The sequence below is a fragment of the Saprolegnia diclina genome, assembly GCF_000281045.1.
Source record: "Saprolegnia diclina VS20 unplaced genomic scaffold supercont1.3, whole genome shotgun sequence".
Taxonomy (NCBI): domain Eukaryota; phylum Oomycota; class Saprolegniomycetes; order Saprolegniales; family Saprolegniaceae; genus Saprolegnia; species Saprolegnia diclina.
The window spans coordinates 914,802-932,841 of record NW_008246070.1 but is presented as its reverse complement, the minus strand read 5'-3'; the positions used below and the strand labels follow the sequence as shown (position 1 = coordinate 932,841).

Here is an 18,040-nt window from a genome sequence, read left to right as displayed (position 1 = left end):
AGACCGGCCGGGACTTGGGTGATGTTGCACGTAATGTCCATCCAAATGTAGCAGAGGACCGTGAAGACCGTCGTCCACTTGCGGTCGATGAGATTTTCGGTCTTGTCGGCGACGTACTTGTTGATCATGGTTGTGTTGGTGTCGCCGAGCGCCTCACCAATGTCGACAGCGTGCATCATGACGAGCCAGCAGAGCGCGCTTGTGATCGCACCCCAGAAGAGGTACGGGCGGCGACGACCGTACTTGGACGTGCACGCGTCCGAGAGGACACCGATCGTCGGCGCGACGAGGAGACCGGAGGTAGGCCCGACAAGCTGGACGACCTGGACCCACGACGAGTCGAGGAGGATCTGGAGCACGGGGCCGAGGGCGGCCCATTGCGCGGCCCAGGCCATGTTCATGGCCATCTTGGGCGCGCAGAGGAGAATCATGAACGGGATCGAGCAGCCTTCGATATGCTTGTCGACGGCGGGCTCGTCGTCGAGGCCCTTGTCAATCGGCGTCGCGACCGCTTCGTAGTCCTTGCCGTCTTCGAGGCCCATGGTAGCTGGAGGTTGTCAAGGCCAAAGCAAAAGCAAAAGTGATGACACTAGCTAAAGCTGCGTGGCGGCTTCAAGGAAGCGTCTGCAGTCTAGGTGGGTGGCTACTCACGCAGGACCAGCACGATCGCGCTTGAACTTCAATGGGAGCGTCCTACGCCCATGATAACGTCCCACCCGGAGCCCACCCGGATAAGCCTCGCAAATATCCATCTCGCACCGATCCTCGCCTGCGTACACGCGGGTGGTGATGTTATCTCGCAACGACGTCCCAAGTACTAGCGACGGCGATATGGCCGCTTCAGCCGACTCGTCCATGAGCTCCACAAACTACAACATGACAACACGCCTGTCTTTTCTATGAACTAAGATCGTAGTCGATCGCTGATAGCACCAGCTGGCGCGTCAAAGCGATCGCCAGCGCAGTGGCATCCCGCGCCGAAAGAGGTGGATGATCAAACGCTCGCAAAGAAGGGGCAGATGTGCGCAGCCGGACAACCCCCGCTTCTTCGTCCTCCTCCTGCTTTGGAGTTCTTCCTCATCGACGACGACGACAAGGCTTCGGTCGGACCAGAAGAGCCCGTTCGATCTCGTACATCCAGTGCGAACGATCACCAAGCTACGAGCCATACCAAGCAACAACCCGGCACACGGCAGACGACCCAAGCCAAAAAAGCCAAAGAAGGTGCAGAGAAGTGCGTGGCTTTGAAATACTCTGCGCGTTCGAATCACACCTACTAGGAATCCGCGCCGAAGGACCGGACAGGACAGGGATGGAGCAGTACCACATTTCTCATCACGTCACACGCACCAGCGTTAGCAGTATCACTCGACATGTGTTTGTCGCCTTCAACCATCGCCCCTCGTTTCTGGAGCAACGAGGTCGACTTCAACATCGGTCGGCCATATACTGGATAGAATATAGAAGTGCAGCTATCCGACTTCTTCTTGTTTAGTACCAATTACTTGTGGAAATGCACGCGACAACTTCTTGAACGTCGGCTTGCTTGTCTGGGATGTGTACTCTGCGGGTCCTTCTCTGCCGCCTGTCGAGCGCCCGCGGAAGCCTCCTCACAGTAGCCAAACCAAACGAGCTGATTCAACCACAATATTCACGGCAACGAACGCCCAGCCCTGATCCATTGTATGAGGCCGCACTTGGCCCCCGAGCGCCGCATGGGATAATGAGACAGGTGCGCGATTCCTCGCACGGAGCGTCCCCGTACTAGCACGTCCTCCATACGCAGCAAGACCCTCGGTTTTCTCAAGGCAACCGCGTTGGTATTCCACCTACGAACGCGCGGCTCGGGATTCGCATCGGCTTGTGTGCCCTGGACGAAATACGAACCGAGCGTTGAAGCAGAGAGATCGTCGCAGCTGGGCTTGTCGACGACGCGTTTGATGGTGGTTCACGGCTAGGTAGCGTCTGCGCATGCAGAGGCTATGGACAACGAGTTATAATGCATGCGAGCTCTGCATGTGCATGTGTGGAGCTCCTTGGTACTAGGAACGACGTGGTCGAATGCGTGGCGGGATGCCACCAAGACTCGAACGCATGCAATCATCCGCATCTTCATCTTCTTACTGTACTCTACACTACCGATCGCATTTCGCCTCATCAGTACGACTTCCATCGCGCGGGCAGGTGCTTGCCCTGCGCGCGCTTCATGTACTGCCAGTAGACGAGAATGACGGCGCCAATGACGCAGAGGTAGACGAGCGACTCGCCAAAGTGCAGATGCGCCATGCCGGCCTCGTGGAGCTTCCGGCCCACGATCGAATACTTGATCGCTGCCGGCTCGATCGCCGCGTACGGCGTGTACTCGATGGGCGTAATGAACGTCGGCAACTCGCCGTCCATCGTCTTGTTGGAGCGAATGTGGTAGCAGCTCTCTTGGTCGAGTTCGGCGATGATCTGGCCGACGCGGTACTCGGACGCTGGCCGCGACGACCGGTACTGCTGGATGTGCGTGATCGTGTGCGGCTGGTTGGCCGATCCGTCGAGCTTGACCGAGTTGCGGTGGAAGAAGACTATGTTGCCCGTCGGGTCGTACTGCACCATGGCGAGGCCGCAGAATACCCGCTTCGCATAGCTACACTCAAGTTACGACCACGCCGAAGTAGAAGGCGTTTGAACCTGTAGATGCCGCCGATGGCCGGCGGGCGCTCAATCATGTGGTATGGCGTCGACGTGTTGCGCCACGCGAGGCGGAAGAGGTCCTTGTCGCCCCACACCAGCGAGAGCTTATCGATGAGGTGCGGCTCGTGCGTCGAGTAGTACATGAGCTTGTTGAGCGCGTCCTTGGCCTTGCGGCGGTTGATGAGCACTTGGCCCGACTCTTGCTCGAATTGGTCCCAGAAGTCCATGCCGAGGAGCTGCCACACGAGCGAGTGGCTGTGCACGTCAAAGAGCGAGTTCGCCGGCTGCCAATAGTCGGGCCAAAAGACGGCGCCGTCCCGGAGGAACGTCGGGTCCTCAAAGAGGTAGCTCGGGTCGCGCACCGGGATGTTGTCCGCGTCCAAGAGCAAGATATTGTCGTACGCGCTGTAGTACACTGCGTGCGGCTTGGTGTGGAAGCCCACTGCGCGCTTGTCAAAGATCTCGCGCATGTGCACGTTGTAGTCGCGCGTGAGCTCGTGGATGAGGGGCACGTCGGCCGACATTTCATCGGGGCGGTACCACATTTCGATCGGGATCTCGCAGCCGTGGTCGCGCAAGACGCGGATTGCAGCGTACGCGGACGGAAGCACCTTGTCGTACACGATCATGAGGATCGCATTCGTCGGCGGGTGCTGCTGCGCGGTCGGCAGCGTCAGCGACGTGGCCATCGGCGAATGCTGGTAGTGCTTGGCGAGGAGCGAAAACTCGGAAAAGTCCCGGGCCATGTCGCACGTAAAGTCGCGGTTGACGATGCTGCGGCACGAGGTCACCATGAGGCGCAGGATAGCGCCGCTCGTGCGGTTGCGCACTTCGCAGTAGCCCGCCTTGCGCCGCTCGACCATCTCGGAACACGACCGCATCTTGGCGAGCTCGCGCCGCGGGTACGTGTTCTCGGGCTCGCACGTGTCGGTCTCGTGCCACCCAATGCACTCGAACGACTCGTCGGTCCAGCGCGTATGGATCTGGTCCGCGTTGAAGTGCGGGATCGTCGTCATCGTGCTGTCCATGTCGCTCCGGAAGACGGGCTTGATGTTGAAGTACTTGTGGTACCAAAACGCGACGCCGAGCCCGAGCGCGACAAGGAGCCCAAGCAACCGCAATAGCCGCGGCCGCTTCGAGACGCGGACCGCGAAGAGCACGGCGCTGCGCTGCACGCGGCGCAGGCACGAGGCCACGTTCTTGGAGCCGCAGCGCAGCGCGGGGGAGCTAATGCTGCCGTTGTCCAGCGGCCACTGCGACGGAGCCATCGCGTCGATTTGTCTACTACCAGCCTGCAAGCAGTTTGCCGGCCACGCGGACTTAGTCGGGTCGCCGACGCATTGCACGGGCATCTCCGTAAAGTGCGGCGTTTGACACGCTCAAGTGCGGCCAGCTGGCCCGACCAATTTAATTTAAATCGTTGATCTGTACTTGGTGTTTGTAAGTCGCCGTTGTGAAATCTAAAATAAGGTGACCGAACCACCTGCCGTTACACATTTGAACCGCTGGAAGCGACACCGACGACCGCCCGTTGCTTTGACGCCGCTTCCATAGATCTTAGTGGCTACCTTTTGAGTTGCAGCGCGATCTTATCGCCATGTCCTTCTTGTGGCGCACTTCCTACATTGGTATCGACGAGCTACGACGCGGCGGAAAGAAATGACGCGCGTGGGCGAGGTGTCGCACGCCGTCAGTGTACCTCGTCCACACAATTCCTTGCTTATCTGATGTGAGCCTCCACATGGGGCGAAGAGACGACTTCGTTTGGAGCCAACTCGACGCGGAAAAGACTTGGTAGCTTTACGCGTATTCTGTGTTGCGTGCGGTCGACGCCAAGTCTGCGCTCGCTGAGCGGCAGCTCGTATGGCTCAACGTCATTTGTCGATTGTCGTGTTGGTGGCGGCGATGCAAAAGAGCGAGCGCGTCGCATTGTCCCGTGTGACCAACGAGTCTTGCGAGCGTGAGCAACGACAGGCGATGGGAGGGGAGGGCAAAAGTGAGATGTGCGGCCAGGAGCCTGCCTTGCAGGTACGAATTGGAGGAACATGGGAACGGTGCAATGGGACGATGCGTCGCAGTCGACCGGCGCAATCACCGCCGCCAACCTCTTGACGAAAAGGCGCCAACACAACCGACGATGGCGGAGGCGCCGAGAGGGGGCAGCACAGCGAGAAGAGGACTCTGCTCTTGAGCTGCTAGGCCACCGACGGCGCAGGCTGTGTCGACTGCACGGTCATGGTGTTGCGGCAAGTGCAGTGGCGCATGGTCATAGCCCCGAGTAGCTTGTCGACCGACGACTGCAACGCGATCCTACCGTGTGAAATACACTTGAATCACGTGCGTGTGTGAAATGCCGGTGTGAAAGGTGTCCGCTCTGAAGAGCTCGAATGCGCTCGGTTCCGGATATTCTCTGTTTATCCGTAGTACGTCAACAGCGCCATATGATTGGTCGAAACGAGTCGCGGCAATCCTCCACGCCACGTGGTGGTCGATTGCTCATTCCCGACACGATGGCCAAGAGCAGCCTGCGCCAGCGCAAGGCGGCGCCGCCGACCAAGACCGCCCCGCCGCCGCCGACGACCGATACGGCGGCTCATAACGAAGATGCGAGCCACAGCGACCTATGGTCCATCCTCATCTTGCTCGTGCTCTACACGCTGCAAGGCATTCCGATGGGCCTCTCGTCCAGCATTCCGTTCCTGCTCCAAGAAAAGGTACGACAAGACGTCGCGTCCCGTTCGTTGCACCCACGCCTGTGGCTAGGTCGGCTACGCCGAGCAGGCAACGTTTAGCTTGGTGTCATGGCCGTTTAGCCTCAAGCTGCTGTGGGCGCCGATCGTGGACGCGATCTATTCGGAGACCTTTGGCCGGCGCAAGTCGTGGCTCATTCCTGTCCAGTTCCTCTGTGCTGGCCTCATGGTGTTTGGCGGCCCTTTTGTCGGCAGCGTCCTCGCGATGGACGAGCCCGACGTTGTCGCGCTCACGGCGTTCTTCTTTGTCTTGTACGCGCTCATGGCGACGCAGGACATTGCGGTCGATGGCTGGGCGCTCACGATGCTACACCCCAAGAACGTCGGGTACGCGTCCACGTGCAACTCGGTCGGCCAAACGCTCGGGTACTTTATCGCGTACGTCGGGTTTCTCGCTCTCTACGACCCATCGACATGCGACGCGTACTTTCGGTCGGCGCCCAACCCGGACGCAGGTACATCTTCCCCTTTTCCGTAGCCTCCATTACCGCTCTCACGCTGCATTGTTGTAGGCATGGTGACCTTGCCTGGATTTATGGGCTTTTGGGGCTACGTGATGTTTGGCACCACGCTCTTCATTTGGCTCGGCAAGACCGAGAAACCCGAGACCGCCGAGAGCCTCTCGATCCTCGAGACGTACAAGCAGATGCTCTCGGTGCTCCGGCTCCCGTCCGTCCTCTCGCTCACCGCGGTGCTGCTCACCGTCAAGGTCGCGTTTGCAGCGACCGACGCCGTCTCGGCGCTCAAGCTCGTTGAGTATGGCCTTCAGAAAGAAAAGATGGCGATGCTCACGCCGATCCTTGTGCCACTCGGCATCCTCCTCCCCGTGTTTTTTAGCCACCGCATTCGCAAGGACGCGCCGCTGCAGCTCTTCCTCTATGGCATTCCGTGCCGCCTTGTCGTCGGCCTGCTCTACGCCGCGATCGTGGCGGCGACGCCGACCGTCATGGGCCACCACGAAGACGTGCATTACTACTACTACCTCTTCATTCTCGCCTCCGGAGCGCTCCACGAACTCGCAGCGAACATGATGTACGTGCCGCAAATGGCCTTCTTTGCCCAAGTCAGCGACCCGTCGATTGGCGGCACGTACATGACGTACCTCAATACGGTCTCCAACCTCGGCTCCAAGGTGCATTCCATGTCTCTAGTCCGTCTCGCTATAACACCTAAATTGTCTAGTGGCCCAACTCACTGAGCCTTGCGTTTGTCGACTCGATGACAACCCGCGTGTGCTCGAGGGACGACACCAATGCCTGCGAGACACACCACGCCAAAGTGGCTTGCGAAGGGGCCGGTGGCTCGTGCACGATGCTCTGGGACGGCTACTTTACCGAAGTCGCGTTCTGCACGCTCTTTGGCGTTCTCTGGCTCGTCTTTGCCTACAAGCGCCTCGTTGCGCTGCAGCACTTGCCCCTCTCGGCGTGGCGTATCGCGCCACAGTAGGTTGTCGACGGTCCTTCCCGTATTCTCCTAAATCCAACGACTTTTCATCCACAAGCTAGACACGTGATCGAGGCTGTGTTGAGAGAAAATGGTCCAGGGAAGCCAAATAAAAGGGGCTATCTGTGCAAAGTGTAGCCCCATATCGCTCTGGCAAGTAATTGAGTTGGGCGAGCGCAAAACGAACCACATACGTAGTGCTCTGACGCTCTTGCAACCGCGATGCCATCAAAGACACTACGCTATTGACCATCCAGCGACAACGATGAGAACTCACAGAAGATAGCCCTTGATCGAGTCATCCTTCTCGGCGTCCTCGTCCTCACGTGCTGTGAGGATGTCGCCGAGGTACTGGTAGCTCGATCGCTGCAAAAGAATGTGGTCATGGATATGCACCACAAGCACGGAGCCGATGGCTCGGCTCATGTAGGTTTGGAGCCAGGCGAACGGTACGTGGCGGTAGATGAGCTCGAGCTGGAGGTTGGACGTGCGCGTGATGGCGGACTGGGACACCTCGACCATGTTCTTGATGAGAAGGACGCCAGCATCCACGGCGACGAGTTCCTTGTCGCCGCGCTGCACAACCTTGGTGAGTCCGCGCTGCGACGTCACGATCGACGCTAGGTCGGTCACGGCCAAGTACCTCAGCAACGAGTGGGTCGGGTCAATGTGCGTATGCACGCTGCGCTTGGCACTGCGCTTGGCGTCCCATTGGACACTGAAGATGGCGAGGACGATGACGCCGCATGACGCGACGGCCGAAAGGTAGTGCGTGTGCTCAATCATGCTGAACGCAATGCAGTTGGTGGCGGTCGGGGACCCGCACGGTCCCGGCACTTCATGGTTCAAGGACGGCAACACGAACGCTTCGAGCACAAACACCAGGACCCCGTTGAGAAGACTAAAGACCAGCAGCAGCCATGTCTGCGTCACCAGACGCGGATTGAACCACATCTGGACGAGCGTCCCCGTCATGATCCCGACGATCGACGCGAGCTGCGCAGGTCCGCAGTAGGCAAAGAAGCCCGCGTCATGGCTCGGGCTAATGTACAGAAATGTCGTGAGCGTCTGGAGATTCCTGTTGCCATAGAACGCCACGAGCAGGATGACGAGGCCGACGACGTTCTTGGCCATGTACACGGGGCCGCAGCAGATGACGCTGCGCCGGAGGTATACGATCTGCATCGCCGTCAAGTCGAGCGTGAGGGCCCACAGCGTCATGGCATTCGTGAGCATGAGCGAATTGCACTTCCACGTCATTGTCACGAGCCCTTTGACCTTCATGAGCCAGCCAAGACCTGTCGCTTTGTTGAACGTCGTGCAGCTACCCACCGTGAGCACGTCCCACGGCGCATTCATCGAGAGGATGCCGGCACCGTACTCGTCCATGGACGGAATCGTCTCCAGCAACGTCGTCCCGTTGCCCGTCAAGGTGGCGACAGCGCCAGGGTTGAAGTGCACTTGGTTGCGCGGCGTGACGCCCACGTACACGCCCTTGCCTTGGTTGACCTGGATCGCATACGTCTGGACCGTTGGCGCCACATCGTTTTCGCAAACCCAGTTCGGATCAAACGTGCGCTGCGAGCAAAAGGCGAGCGTGTCGATCGTCGAAGGCGTTGCCGCGGGCGCCGATTTTCGCCGGAAGCTAGCTCGTCGGATCATGCACGTCATCGCCATGTCATGGCCCGGCAATGAGAACTGCGCGGTCGCCTTGTTCCACCCGTTGAGGTTGCTAATGTGCTGGATCGTGACGCTCTGCGATCTGTCCTGGAAGCGCGGCTGGTCAAAGTCCGGGATCGATACAAACGCTTTGGCGACGTGGCCCCAAATGCGGTTGGTCGCAGGCAAAAAGTCTGCTGCACACGCAGCGTCTTGCTCGCCGCAGGCCTTGTAGAGGAGGTCGCTGAGCGAGTTGGTGTCGTTGGTCAGCGGCCCCGAGAGCGCAACGGTCGTCGTGCCTTGAAGCAGCGTCGTTATCGGCACGTTCCACTGGTTGTACGTGAACGTATGGATCTGGAGCCCGAGCGGAACCGGGGTGTTGGCGATGCGGTCGAGGTTGTACGTGCAGAGCGCCACGATGGTTGCGAGCACGAGGTAGAGGATGGCGAGCACGAGGCCTTGGCCCACCCACGGCCGCGCCTCACCCGAGCTCGACGGATAGACCCGCGCGTGCATCGTGTGGGTCGCAGTTGCAATGTCAATTTAGAGCGTGTGAAACCGACGCGTTCATGATGATGCGGATGATAGGAGTGAGAGCAGTGGCGTCAGAGTAGCATAGTAAGTAGAGGAGAAGCGTGCCATAAAGCTTCCGCCTTGACGCTAACTTTCGAAGCTGTGAGGCGTGCAATGCCATCAGAATGACATGTCGTATGGACAGTATAGTTGTGGAAGGCAACGTGACTAGTCGTAGGTAGTATATAACTCAAATTTACTGTTTGCTCTTCTTGGCTTTCGAGACGGAGCCCGCGACAAAGTCGTTGACGGACGACGTCGGCTTGGTCTTTTTCTTGTCCGAAAGCGTCGAGCCCTGCGCGAGGAACTTGGCCTTGAGCTCGTGCACGGACGGCCCGGTCGCGGCCGTGTCCTCCTGGCGCTTGCGCTTCTTCTGCGTCTCCTTTTCGCTCGGCGCGACAAACGTCGCCGCCTTCTCGGCCTTGCGGACCTCCTTGGCTTCGAGGTTGACTGCCTGCTTGGCCGCCTTCTTCATTGCCTTGCGCTCGTGCTCCTTCATAAAGTACTCGCCCGACTCGATTTCCTTGTCGACCTTGCTCGGCATCTGCGCAGGCGGGAACGGCGTGTACTCGCGCTTCTCGCGCACCGTGTGCGGCTTCTTCGTCTGCACGTTCTTCTTCTTGAAGACGGGGAGGAACCGGTCCCAGTTCTCGCCCTGGAGCGCCGGGTCCTTCGATAGCTCGCGCTTGATCATGAGCGTCTTGATGTTGTAGATCGGGTGGACGTTGTGGAAGCAGTCCTCGACGATCTTGCGCACGTGACGCAGGCCCGAGTACGGGCCCATGGCCGAGACCGTGTTACCCTGCACGAGCACATAGCAGTTGGTGAGGAGCTCGATCGCCTTGAGCGTCGCGCCGTCAGGACCGACGAGGCGCTGGCGACGCTTTACGAAGCGTTCCTTGTTGCGCACGAGACCGCCGATCTTGATGATGTCGCACTGCACCTCGTCTTCGAGAATCTTGATGGCCTACGCGCATGGCACAAGTAAGCTGCTGGTCATGCACGAAGCACAAGTACCTGGTTGACAGGAATCGAGCGCGCCAAGAGCTTGATGAGGTCGCGCGACTTGAGCACGATGTACGGGTCGGACGTCTTCTTCGTCGTGCGCACGGTCATCGAGCCTTCAATGAGGTTGAGCTCGCACACAATCTTGAACGCATCGAGCGCTTTCGTCACGATCGGCCACACTTCGCGGAGGTACTTTTCACGGTACTTAGGAAACAAGGTCGCGAACGAGCTCTCCTCGAGCATGCCCGTCGGGTTCTCGTCCTCCTTCCATTGCTATCGCCATCGAATTAGCCAAGTTCGCTTAGCATGGCCTAAAGCACGTACGTCGACTTTCCAGTGGGCCACGTCGGCCGTGTCCCACGGCTTGTCCTTGCGGTGCTTCTTGCTCTTCGGCGGCTCGGCCATGACTGCTGCGGAAATGGGCTGTGGTCCGATCCGATAATTTGCTCCAGTCGATTCCACCAATCGTTTCGTTGCCCTCTCATACTCGATATATTCGACACACTACCTCTTTCATCGTATCTTCGGCACATGCCGAATTAGAGACGGTAGCATCGCCCTCGTAAGTGGAGCCCAATGCACCGTCGGAATAGCCAGCGTGCTTGCAGACGAGCGTCAACGCTGAAAGGATCGAGGTGCTGTGGGCTTGTTGCGTGCGATAGCAAAGCGCGCCACAACGTGTTGTGGTCAGGATGCAGCTTGCGGATGTGGCACAGATGCCGAATATAAAAAAAGATTTGCATGACGACCGAGAGCGCTGAAGCCGTGCGGCAGCTCCTGCGGAAAGACATGCAGCGCGAGCATGCGCTCCACGCCGACCTTCTTCAGTACATTGGCCTGCGCGAGGAAGACTTGTCCTCGGTGGGTGAAACCTTCGCGCCTCCATTGCGCCGACTGGGGTGATGGCTCGTAGGCGAGCCAGAAGCACATCCGCCTCATGGCCCAAGCGGCGAGTGTGCTCGAGCTCAATACGACCGACGTCAGCGCGTACAAACATCGCTATAAGCCCGAAGTGCTTTTACCATATCCACTAGGTATGTGGCTGCGATCTCCGACCTGTGCGAAAAGTACGACGCGCTCCATGCGTCCGTGAGTACGTGGCGCCGCCACGAAGCAAAGCAACTCAAGCGCAAGCAAGAGCTGCACAACGAGCTGCGGGAGATGGAGCACATGCTTGCGATGCTTGATGCTGCGTCCCAAGAGCGTGATGCGATCGGTGCGATCTCATGTCGTCCTGCGTCATGACATTTTGGTGTAGAGAATGTGGCAACGATGGACGGTCGCCTCAAAGAATATACAGGGAAGCACGCCGTGTATGCCAAGGAGATTGTAATACGCTCACAATGCTGCTTGGCGCAACGACGATCCCAGACGGTAGGCCAAGCTCGACAAGAACCTCGCGGACCGTGGCTACTTCCACGTCGCATCGTACGCTGCACCAACGAGGTGGACGATACTAGCTCAATGTGCTGCGCGTAGGTCCTTGCACCACGACGTGCTCGTGCACCTCGAGCAGCAGTGTGCGCAACTCGAAGCTGCCAACAATGAGGTCCGCGCCAAGGTCGATCGCTTCCAGGACCTCCCGCCCAACCTTGAGCTGGCCAACGCCACGCTGTACAAAGCCCAAGAACGATTACAGCAGCTTGAAGCAGACTTTCAGTCGCGCGTGCATAGCATGGTCTAATCGACGTGGATCCGCTGCACTTTACATTATCGCACGTGTCGTACCCTCCCAACACTAGAAACGCCACCTGACATCGGCCTATCGACTAAATGCGGCTAATTGGCCTGAAGGCAGCAGCCCAACGCGTGGGTGCAAGACCACTAGAGCGTGAATGAGCCGTTGATCCCTACAACTCTGGATCTCGTGCAATGTGCTTGGCCTCTTGAATCGATGCATCGGCTGCGAGTTGGGTGTTTCTATCCTGCTCGGTCATCCGGATGCCAGTGGCCAACGATGGCGTCCTTCAAGCAGCTCTTCTCGGCGGCGCCGGCGCGCGCCTTCGAGTACGTTGGCTCGACTGTCCCTCCACTGCATTGGCTCACGTGCTCTCTCTATGCGTAGCGACCTCGTCTCGGGTCCGCGGCTAGCGTTCTACGGCTTCATCATGTTTGGGCCTGGCACCATGGTCGGCCTGTACCTCCACAGCGTCAAGATCGAGATGGAGAGCGAGAACGAGGCGGCGCGGCTGGTCATGCTCGCCAAGGCGCGCGCAGAAGTCGAGATCGAAGACAGCAAGGAGGCCCAGCGGAAAGCAGAGCTCGCAGCCATGGCCGCCAAGATTGACACGCTCCAAGCACGGCTGCGTTCGATGGAAATTGCCGTCTTGGGCGATGCCACACCCGAGACGCCCTTGAGCACAGACGCGGCTGCACCAAAAAGCAACGACGCAAAGCAAGACACTGAGGTCTCGGAAGTTACTCGCGAGGCGCCTGCGACGTGGAGCGTTGCCGCGCTCTGGGTCCGCCTGCGCGAGATGTGGGACGAAGAAGACGAGGTGACGTGGGATGACTTGTTCTCGCTCGAGTCGTGGGAAACGTCCTGGAAAGAGTTTTATGCCAAGCTCGTCAACGACAGTGATGGCAAGGCAACGCCGTTGCACATCGATGACCTCTGGGCCACCCTCGCCGACGTGACGTCGCCCTCGTCACTTGACGCAGCACCCGACGCGCTGCGTGCCAAAGCCGCGTCGATCCTAGCCGGTCCCAAGCCAACATCCCCTGAAAGCTTGCCAACAACGCGAGAAAGTATGAGCTTCATGGAGACTGCACAGGAGCTGCTGCAAACCTCGTGGGCAATGCTCTGGGACGACAAGCGCGCGGCGCCAAGCCCCGAGGACGTGGACCGCATGGCCGAAGAGGCGGCTTTTGAAGAAAAAGTCCTTGCTCGGTTCCACAAGTCGGATATCTCAAAGCGCAAGCTCGAGCAAGAGTCGGTGTTTCAAGCCCAGGACCTTCGCACGGCGCGAGATTCGCGGCCGTAGTTTGGTGGAGTAGAACAAGTGCACAGATGTATGACGAGCAATACGATTGTGTAATACATTAGGTCGTGCGGCGTTTAAAGCTCTGTCTTGCCGTTCTTGATCGCGAGGAGCTCGACGTCAAAGACGAGCGTCGCCTTGCCCGGGATCGTGGGCGGCGAGCCGTGGTCGCCGTAGCCCATGCCCGACGGAATCGTCAGGCGGCGCTTCTCACCGACGCACATGCCGACCAAACTAGACAAGACACACATGAGATGAAAAACAAACGGTCGACAGTGACGGCAGCAGCCTACCCTTGGTCCCAGCCCTACACAGAGGCAATCAGAACCATAGCCGCGGTGGCTACAAGCGATGCACGTACCTTGATGACTTGACCAGACCCGAGCGTAAACTCGAACGGCTGGTTGCGGTCGCGGCTCGAGTCGAACTTGGAGCCGTCCTTGCGCAGCGTGCCCGTGTAGTGCATCGAGAGGTGGTCGCCGCTCTCGGACTTGCGGTCGCACGACTCGGGGCGGTACTTGACGCCAATGCGCAGCGGCGCCGTCGGCGCCAAGTCTTCCTTCGCGGCGACGAGCGCAGCGAGCACAGCAAGAGCACACGTGGCAAAGCGCATCTTGAGCACCAACTCTGAAAATGCTACGTGGCAGGGTGGATCCGAGCGTATCCGGACACGCCACCGTATCCGTAATTTCCGTTGCATTATCCGTAAATCGTGCGGCCTTGAAGCGATTCGTTTCGGCAGATGCCACCTCTTTGTATCCGGATTTCCGGATACACTGCCATTCATGGGCGCCCCACACTGTATTTTTATAAAATAGCTTGTTTTTTGTATACAGGCTAGGCCGTTGAAAAAAATGACAGCCATTTTTGACATAGCGACGATGGCAACCGAGCCGACGGAGACGCACGCCCTCGAGTCCGCGTGGAGCATCTGGGAGCTGCGCGAGAGCTCCAAGAGCAACTACGGCGAGAACCTCCACCGCCTCTGCACCTTCTCGAACGTCGAGGAGTTCTGGGGCTACTGGAACAACATCCCCAAGCCTTCCCAGGTGCTCAATGACGGCGTCGTCAAGAAGAAGTTCACGGACCGCTCCGTGCAGTCCTTCGCCGTCTTCAAGGAAGGCATTCGCCCCGAGTGGGAGGACTCGGCCAACATGAGCGGCGGCGAGTGGCAGCTCTCGATCAGTACGCTCGCGTGGCGGCGAAACGCAGGCTAAGTGGTCGTGTAGAGCTGCAGGCAGGCCCGCTCGACGAGCTCTGGGACAAGCTCGTGCTCGGCATGATTGGCGAAACCATTGACCCGACCAACGAAGTCACGGGCGCCCGCGTCGTGCATAAGGTACCTTGCTAGGTGCCAGGTGCGATGCGTCATGTTGCGACTGGTTGTAGAACAAGAAGGACTCGCACTCTTACCGCTTTGAGCTCTGGCTCCGCAGCCGCGACCGCAACCTGGCCGACGAAATCCGCAAGAACATGGTCGCGTGCTTGAACCAGGAAGGCGTCAACCCGACCAAGGTTGTGATCAGCGACTGCTCGTACAAGGAGCACCGCCACTAAGCGCTACGTACGACGAAGGACGCTCTTGCTCTTACTTTTCGGCCCAGGATTTGACGATGAATAAACGTATTACACCATCGACCGTGTGGGCGATAATGATCTTACCAGCCAAGCCATCGCCCTCGCTCCCTCGATCACCACTGTGGTCCTTGCCCCGATCACAAGCCAGCCTTGCTCGATCCTGGCGGCGGGGCCACGTTCGCTCTAGGATCATACATACCGCGCTCGACTTGGCTGCGCTGAGAACTGGCGATGATAGTTGGTTGCGATACCGGGACGAGATCTGGCAGCGATGGGATGCTACTCCCGGTACCGGTACGTTGCGTAGTGATAGCGAGGGCGCCAAAGACCTTCTTCCTCTATCAGTTTTCCAGCGAAGCAAGATGGGCGATATTCCTCTTCGCACTCCGAGTTGGATGAGCGATCATCCACTTGGAGGTGGTTGGACATCACGCAGGAGCACGCTAGGGCTATCACTTGAGGAGGAGCTTCGGGGACAAGGAAACGCCAGCCAAATCGCTCGACGACCTTGCCGTGATGGATGGTTGCATGTCGTCCAGTTATACCACCTGGCTACAGTAGCATCGTCCTAGTGTCACCTCGGATGCGCGACGACCTGCCAGGCTTTTCTACCGCCCCACGCTTCCACCATCCAGCCAACAGCTCGAGACACCCCAGATACTAGCTGACCAATATATATATTCTAACGCGATATTAACATGACACTACGGACGAGCGAACGGCTTAGACGATCACCTTGTCGGCGCTCTCGGGGACGACGGCCGGCTCGAGGTAGAGCGCAATGAGCTGGGCCGTGGGCGCGAGCACGAAAGCAATCGAGCCAACGACAAAGTTGTTGATGGCAAACACCGAGTTGTCGGTCGCGATCGCAAGCGCTTCTTCCGAGTCGTCGGTGGCCGTGAGGAACTTGGGGAGAAAGTAGTAGCTGCCAACGATGAACAAAATGTTGCCGAGGATGTTGAAGACGGCCGCAATGTACCACCACGCCTGGCCGCGGATCGAGCCGACTTGGAACATGCGCGCAATGTCAATCAAGAGTGCAATCTCAAAGCACGAGCAGCCCGTAATGAAGAGGAGGCAACCGGCCGACGGCGCGGTGGCGTACACGACAGGCACAAAGTAAAAGCCGCCAATCACAAACTGCACCGAGCCGACGACGTTCCACAGCGAGCAGATGAGCGGGAAAAACCGGAGGCTCGAGGTCCCTTCGCACCCCTTGGCGCAGTACGCGTCCCAGCAACTGCCGATGAGGAACGTAAAGCACCCGACGACAAAGAGCCATGCGCCGATGAGCGCGCCTTCACCTTCAATGTCGTAGAGGGTGTAGTAGCGCGGGTAGTAGAGGATCGAGCCCGCCAAGAAGCACCAGCCGCCGATCCAGTACAGACTACCGGAAAAGTAGTACTGCAACACCTCAAGGGTCGAACGCGGGACAGCGACACTGATGTCCGAGCTCGAGTGGTCCGGCGTCGGCGTCGCGAGTTGCACGTGCGTGGTCATGATCGGCTTGGGCGCGGCGAGGGAAAAGGGAGAATGGTCTGAGATGAAAAATCAAACGAGTTGATTCGTTGACATCGTCTGGGATAGAATCGGCGGCTGTCGAGTAATGGGTTGGTGCGCCGAGCGACGGCCGAAATTGCCCTTTTCTTTTTGGCTTTAAAATCACCCACCGAATCGAGAGGCGCTTTGTATGAGTCACACACTTGGTTCTTGTATTGGCGTATCGTTGAAGGGACAGGCCAAGCAGCTGGCTCCAAGCCAGTCCACATGGGATCCCTCTGCCTGTCCTCGGCCCGTACCTTGAGCTACTTGTGGTTCCAGGCCCACCAGCTGCGTCGCGGGTCAGGTCCGAGCCAAATCGGCTGCTGAACTTTGACGTGGAGCTTCACCAGCTGGCGTCGACCAATTATGTGCTGGCGGCCACGGATTGGCTCGTTTGAGGCAGCTGGTGCGCTCGGCGGCCTTTTTAGCCAATCCAAAGGCGTGCGGTGCCCATCACGGGCAGTGTGTCATCCGCCGGTGGTGCACGTCCAACATGTGGGGCCGGCGGAAGATCCGAGGGCTCCGATGCGCCACGGCGACGCCAAGACGAGGCTTTCAGCGCTTCGAAAGGAAGCGACGAGACTGCTATTACGCTCCGAAATGCATGGGATGCGTCGTTGGCAGTGGTTCTGTGGACCGCAATCGCGGGAAATGAAGGTAAAACGATGCGAGTAGCGTTGCAAAAGCCAGTGAACTCGGCGACGAGACTGTTGAAAGAATGGCATCGTCCACCAACGCCTAAGACAATAAGACATTCGCTTGCGGCGTCCAAAGATGCACTGTACGGCACATCGAGGAAGCGTCAAAATGCCTTGGGATGATGCCACATCACAAAACGACGAGCCTGAGAAAGTGCACGGCCGCTCAACGACAAAGCCACGGATTTGTTACGAGCCGTGATTAGGAAATGACGAGCCATGCCAAGTCCCAAACCGTGGTCAGCGGTTCGTGACGGTCGCTTTCCACGCCCCGCGCCACCAAAATAGTCGTTGGCCTTGGCGACCGAGGCAGTCGCTGCCAATAACCAAGGGTCTTACATACCCTTGCAATAACGAGGGCCCGCACCGAGGCAGCGACGCAATACTTTCGACAGCACCGTTTTGCAAGCTCCCGGGGGCAGAAAGGGCCGGACGTTTGCACTACTGTTGGCATCCTTGACAAGCTTCGAACCAAGTTTGGCTGCGAGTAGCCCGGCCACGTACACGTCGCCATTCGCGTGGTTGTTCGTATTGCAGAGGACAATGATGTAGATGTCGGGCACTCCTCGGGTCGTCCACGGTGGTGTTGACCTTGCGTTGATGCCACTGGACGTCGCGAGCCCGGGTCGAGCGAAATGATGCGCGCTCAAGATCTGTGTCAAGCCAACGCCTCAGCTGGGTCAAGCCAACGCAAAAGATCTGGGAGAAGCAACACCTAAGATCTGAGCGTGAAACATGACGGCGTCGGGAGGCTCTTCTCGAAAGTCTTCGCTTCCAGACGTCCTGGAAGGTGCTCGTTGATATGATGAGCACTGCATATCCGACACTTGGCTCGCCGCGCCGTGGTGCCTTCGCTTGACGAGTCGCTCCATGCCCTACGCGCCGACCCTTGGTGTGCTCGCTACCTCATTCCCAACTCAATCCCGAGCCCCGACCATGCGCCCTCAGCTTGACGTACCGGCCAAACCTCACGAGCGCTGTAGGAAGTCCACCATCGTCACTATATAATTGCATGTTAATAACTCATTTCAACAGCGGTTCCATGACATATTACCTTTGGCAAGAGCCGACGAGGCGGTCACAGTGGAGTGTTCTTGGTCGGAAACGACACTCGCACTCGCGGTCTTCC

The 18,040-nt window shown here is 58.6% G+C and overlaps 10 protein-coding genes across 12 annotated transcripts; 4 read left to right on the top strand and 6 right to left on the bottom strand.

Annotated features, from left to right (window-relative positions):
- Window positions 1-124: 124 nt before the first annotated feature.
- On the bottom strand, window positions 125-542 carry SDRG_01483 (hypothetical protein; the record flags this gene model as incomplete). Its single annotated transcript, XM_008607010.1, has 2 exons — window positions 125-152; window positions 226-542. 2 exons carry the CDS (start codon window positions 540-542, stop codon window positions 125-127), a joined length of 345 nt encoding a protein of 114 aa, XP_008605232.1.
- A 1,551-nt stretch (window positions 543-2,093) lies between these two features.
- On the bottom strand, window positions 2,094-3,989 carry SDRG_01482 (hypothetical protein). Its single transcript, XM_008607009.1, has 2 exons — window positions 2,677-3,989; window positions 2,094-2,632 (listed from the first exon to the last, which is right to left on the bottom strand). The coding sequence occupies exons 1-2, from the start codon at window positions 3,945-3,947 to the stop codon at window positions 2,158-2,160; spliced, it is 1,746 nt and encodes a 581-aa protein (XP_008605231.1). The 5' UTR covers window positions 3,948-3,989; the 3' UTR covers window positions 2,094-2,157.
- A 1,145-nt stretch (window positions 3,990-5,134) lies between these two features.
- On the top strand, window positions 5,135-6,930 carry SDRG_01481 (hypothetical protein). The gene is made up of 4 exons (XM_008607008.1): window positions 5,135-5,393; window positions 5,443-5,884; window positions 5,942-6,561; window positions 6,612-6,930. Exons 1-4 carry the CDS (start codon window positions 5,190-5,192, stop codon window positions 6,873-6,875), a joined length of 1,530 nt encoding a protein of 509 aa, XP_008605230.1. The 5' UTR covers window positions 5,135-5,189; the 3' UTR covers window positions 6,876-6,930.
- A 6-nt stretch (window positions 6,931-6,936) lies between these two features.
- Window positions 6,937-9,092, bottom strand: SDRG_01480 (hypothetical protein). The gene has a single exon (XM_008607007.1). The coding sequence runs from the start codon at window positions 9,045-9,047 to the stop codon at window positions 7,146-7,148; it is 1,902 nt and encodes a 633-aa protein (XP_008605229.1). The 5' UTR covers window positions 9,048-9,092; the 3' UTR covers window positions 6,937-7,145.
- Window positions 9,093-9,243: 151 nt separating this feature from the next.
- On the bottom strand, window positions 9,244-10,552 carry SDRG_01479 (ribosomal RNA assembly protein). Its single transcript, XM_008607006.1, has 3 exons — window positions 10,437-10,552; window positions 10,122-10,385; window positions 9,244-10,071 (listed from the first exon to the last, which is right to left on the bottom strand). The coding sequence occupies exons 1-3, from the start codon at window positions 10,515-10,517 to the stop codon at window positions 9,301-9,303; spliced, it is 1,116 nt and encodes a 371-aa protein (XP_008605228.1). The 5' UTR covers window positions 10,518-10,552; the 3' UTR covers window positions 9,244-9,300.
- Window positions 10,553-10,834: 282 nt separating this feature from the next.
- On the top strand, window positions 10,835-11,856 carry SDRG_01478 (hypothetical protein). 3 transcript variants are annotated; one of them, XM_008607005.1, is made up of 7 exons: window positions 10,835-10,973; window positions 11,026-11,099; window positions 11,147-11,205; window positions 11,251-11,328; window positions 11,371-11,441; window positions 11,491-11,540; window positions 11,592-11,856. In XM_008607005.1, exons 1-7 carry the CDS (start codon window positions 10,854-10,856, stop codon window positions 11,794-11,796), a joined length of 657 nt encoding a protein of 218 aa, XP_008605227.1. In that variant the 5' UTR covers window positions 10,835-10,853; the 3' UTR covers window positions 11,797-11,856. The 3 variants fall into 3 exon arrangements, with proteins under 3 accessions (XP_008605227.1, XP_008605225.1, XP_008605226.1); XM_008607003.1 differs by having other exon boundaries at window positions 11,147-11,328; XM_008607004.1 differs by having other exon boundaries at window positions 11,147-11,328; window positions 11,484-11,540.
- Window positions 11,857-12,069: 213 nt separating this feature from the next.
- On the top strand, window positions 12,070-13,096 carry SDRG_01477 (hypothetical protein; the record flags this gene model as incomplete). The annotated part of the gene is made up of 2 exons (XM_008607002.1): window positions 12,070-12,119; window positions 12,178-13,096. 2 exons carry the CDS (start codon window positions 12,070-12,072, stop codon window positions 13,094-13,096), a joined length of 969 nt encoding a protein of 322 aa, XP_008605224.1.
- Window positions 13,097-13,123: 27 nt separating this feature from the next.
- Window positions 13,124-13,724, bottom strand: SDRG_01476 (FK506-binding protein 2). Its single transcript, XM_008607001.1, has 3 exons — window positions 13,455-13,724; window positions 13,387-13,400; window positions 13,124-13,327 (listed from the first exon to the last, which is right to left on the bottom strand). The coding sequence occupies exons 1-3, from the start codon at window positions 13,704-13,706 to the stop codon at window positions 13,171-13,173; spliced, it is 423 nt and encodes a 140-aa protein (XP_008605223.1). The 5' UTR covers window positions 13,707-13,724; the 3' UTR covers window positions 13,124-13,170.
- A 234-nt stretch (window positions 13,725-13,958) lies between these two features.
- Window positions 13,959-14,777, top strand: SDRG_01475 (hypothetical protein). The gene is made up of 3 exons (XM_008607000.1): window positions 13,959-14,278; window positions 14,323-14,432; window positions 14,483-14,777. The coding sequence occupies exons 1-3, from the start codon at window positions 13,975-13,977 to the stop codon at window positions 14,648-14,650; spliced, it is 582 nt and encodes a 193-aa protein (XP_008605222.1). The 5' UTR covers window positions 13,959-13,974; the 3' UTR covers window positions 14,651-14,777.
- Window positions 14,778-15,329: 552 nt separating this feature from the next.
- On the bottom strand, window positions 15,330-16,245 carry SDRG_01474 (hypothetical protein). Its single transcript, XM_008606999.1, has one exon. The coding sequence runs from the start codon at window positions 16,169-16,171 to the stop codon at window positions 15,395-15,397; it is 777 nt and encodes a 258-aa protein (XP_008605221.1). The 5' UTR covers window positions 16,172-16,245; the 3' UTR covers window positions 15,330-15,394.
- Between the last annotated feature and the right edge of the window lie 1,795 nt (window positions 16,246-18,040).

Bases quoted from the DNA above. Each gene is read 5' to 3' on its own strand.
- SDRG_01482 (XM_008607009.1), bottom strand. From the start codon at position 3,947: ATGGCTCCGTCGCAGTGGCCGCTGGACAACGGCAGCATTAGCTCCCCC. The intron at 2,633-2,676 runs GTTCAAACGCCT...ACTTGAGTGTAG, and splicing joins GCCATCGGCGGCATCTACAG to CTATGCGAAGCGGGTATTCT.
- SDRG_01481 (XM_008607008.1), top strand. From the start codon at position 5,190: ATGGCCAAGAGCAGCCTGCGCCAGCGCAAGGCGGCGCCGCCGACCAAG. The intron at 5,394-5,442 runs GTACGACAAGAC...GCCTGTGGCTAG, and splicing joins CGTTCCTGCTCCAAGAAAAG to GTCGGCTACGCCGAGCAGGC. The intron at 6,562-6,611 runs GTGCATTCCATG...TAAATTGTCTAG, and splicing joins TCTCCAACCTCGGCTCCAAG to TGGCCCAACTCACTGAGCCT.
- SDRG_01480 (XM_008607007.1), bottom strand. From the start codon at position 9,047: ATGCACGCGCGGGTCTATCCGTCGAGCTCGGGTGAGGCGCGGCCGTGG.
- SDRG_01479 (XM_008607006.1), bottom strand. From the start codon at position 10,517: ATGGCCGAGCCGCCGAAGAGCAAGAAGCACCGCAAGGACAAGCCGTGG. The intron at 10,386-10,436 runs GTACGTGCTTTA...CGATGGCGATAG, and splicing joins TGGCCCACTGGAAAGTCGAC to CAATGGAAGGAGGACGAGAA. The intron at 10,072-10,121 runs GTACTTGTGCTT...CCATGCGCGTAG, and splicing joins GCTCGATTCCTGTCAACCAG to GCCATCAAGATTCTCGAAGA.
- SDRG_01478 (XM_008607003.1), top strand. From the start codon at position 10,854: ATGACGACCGAGAGCGCTGAAGCCGTGCGGCAGCTCCTGCGGAAAGAC. The intron at 11,329-11,370 runs GTGCGATCTCAT...ATTTTGGTGTAG, and splicing joins CCAAGAGCGTGATGCGATCG to AGAATGTGGCAACGATGGAC. The intron at 11,442-11,490 runs GTAATACGCTCA...CCCAGACGGTAG, and splicing joins CCGTGTATGCCAAGGAGATT to GCCAAGCTCGACAAGAACCT.
- SDRG_01476 (XM_008607001.1), bottom strand. From the start codon at position 13,706: ATGCGCTTTGCCACGTGTGCTCTTGCTGTGCTCGCTGCGCTCGTCGCC.
- SDRG_01475 (XM_008607000.1), top strand. From the start codon at position 13,975: ATGGCAACCGAGCCGACGGAGACGCACGCCCTCGAGTCCGCGTGGAGC. The intron at 14,279-14,322 runs GTACGCTCGCGT...GTGGTCGTGTAG, and splicing joins CGAGTGGCAGCTCTCGATCA to AGCTGCAGGCAGGCCCGCTC. The intron at 14,433-14,482 runs GTACCTTGCTAG...GACTGGTTGTAG, and splicing joins GCGCCCGCGTCGTGCATAAG to AACAAGAAGGACTCGCACTC.
- SDRG_01474 (XM_008606999.1), bottom strand. From the start codon at position 16,171: ATGACCACGCACGTGCAACTCGCGACGCCGACGCCGGACCACTCGAGC.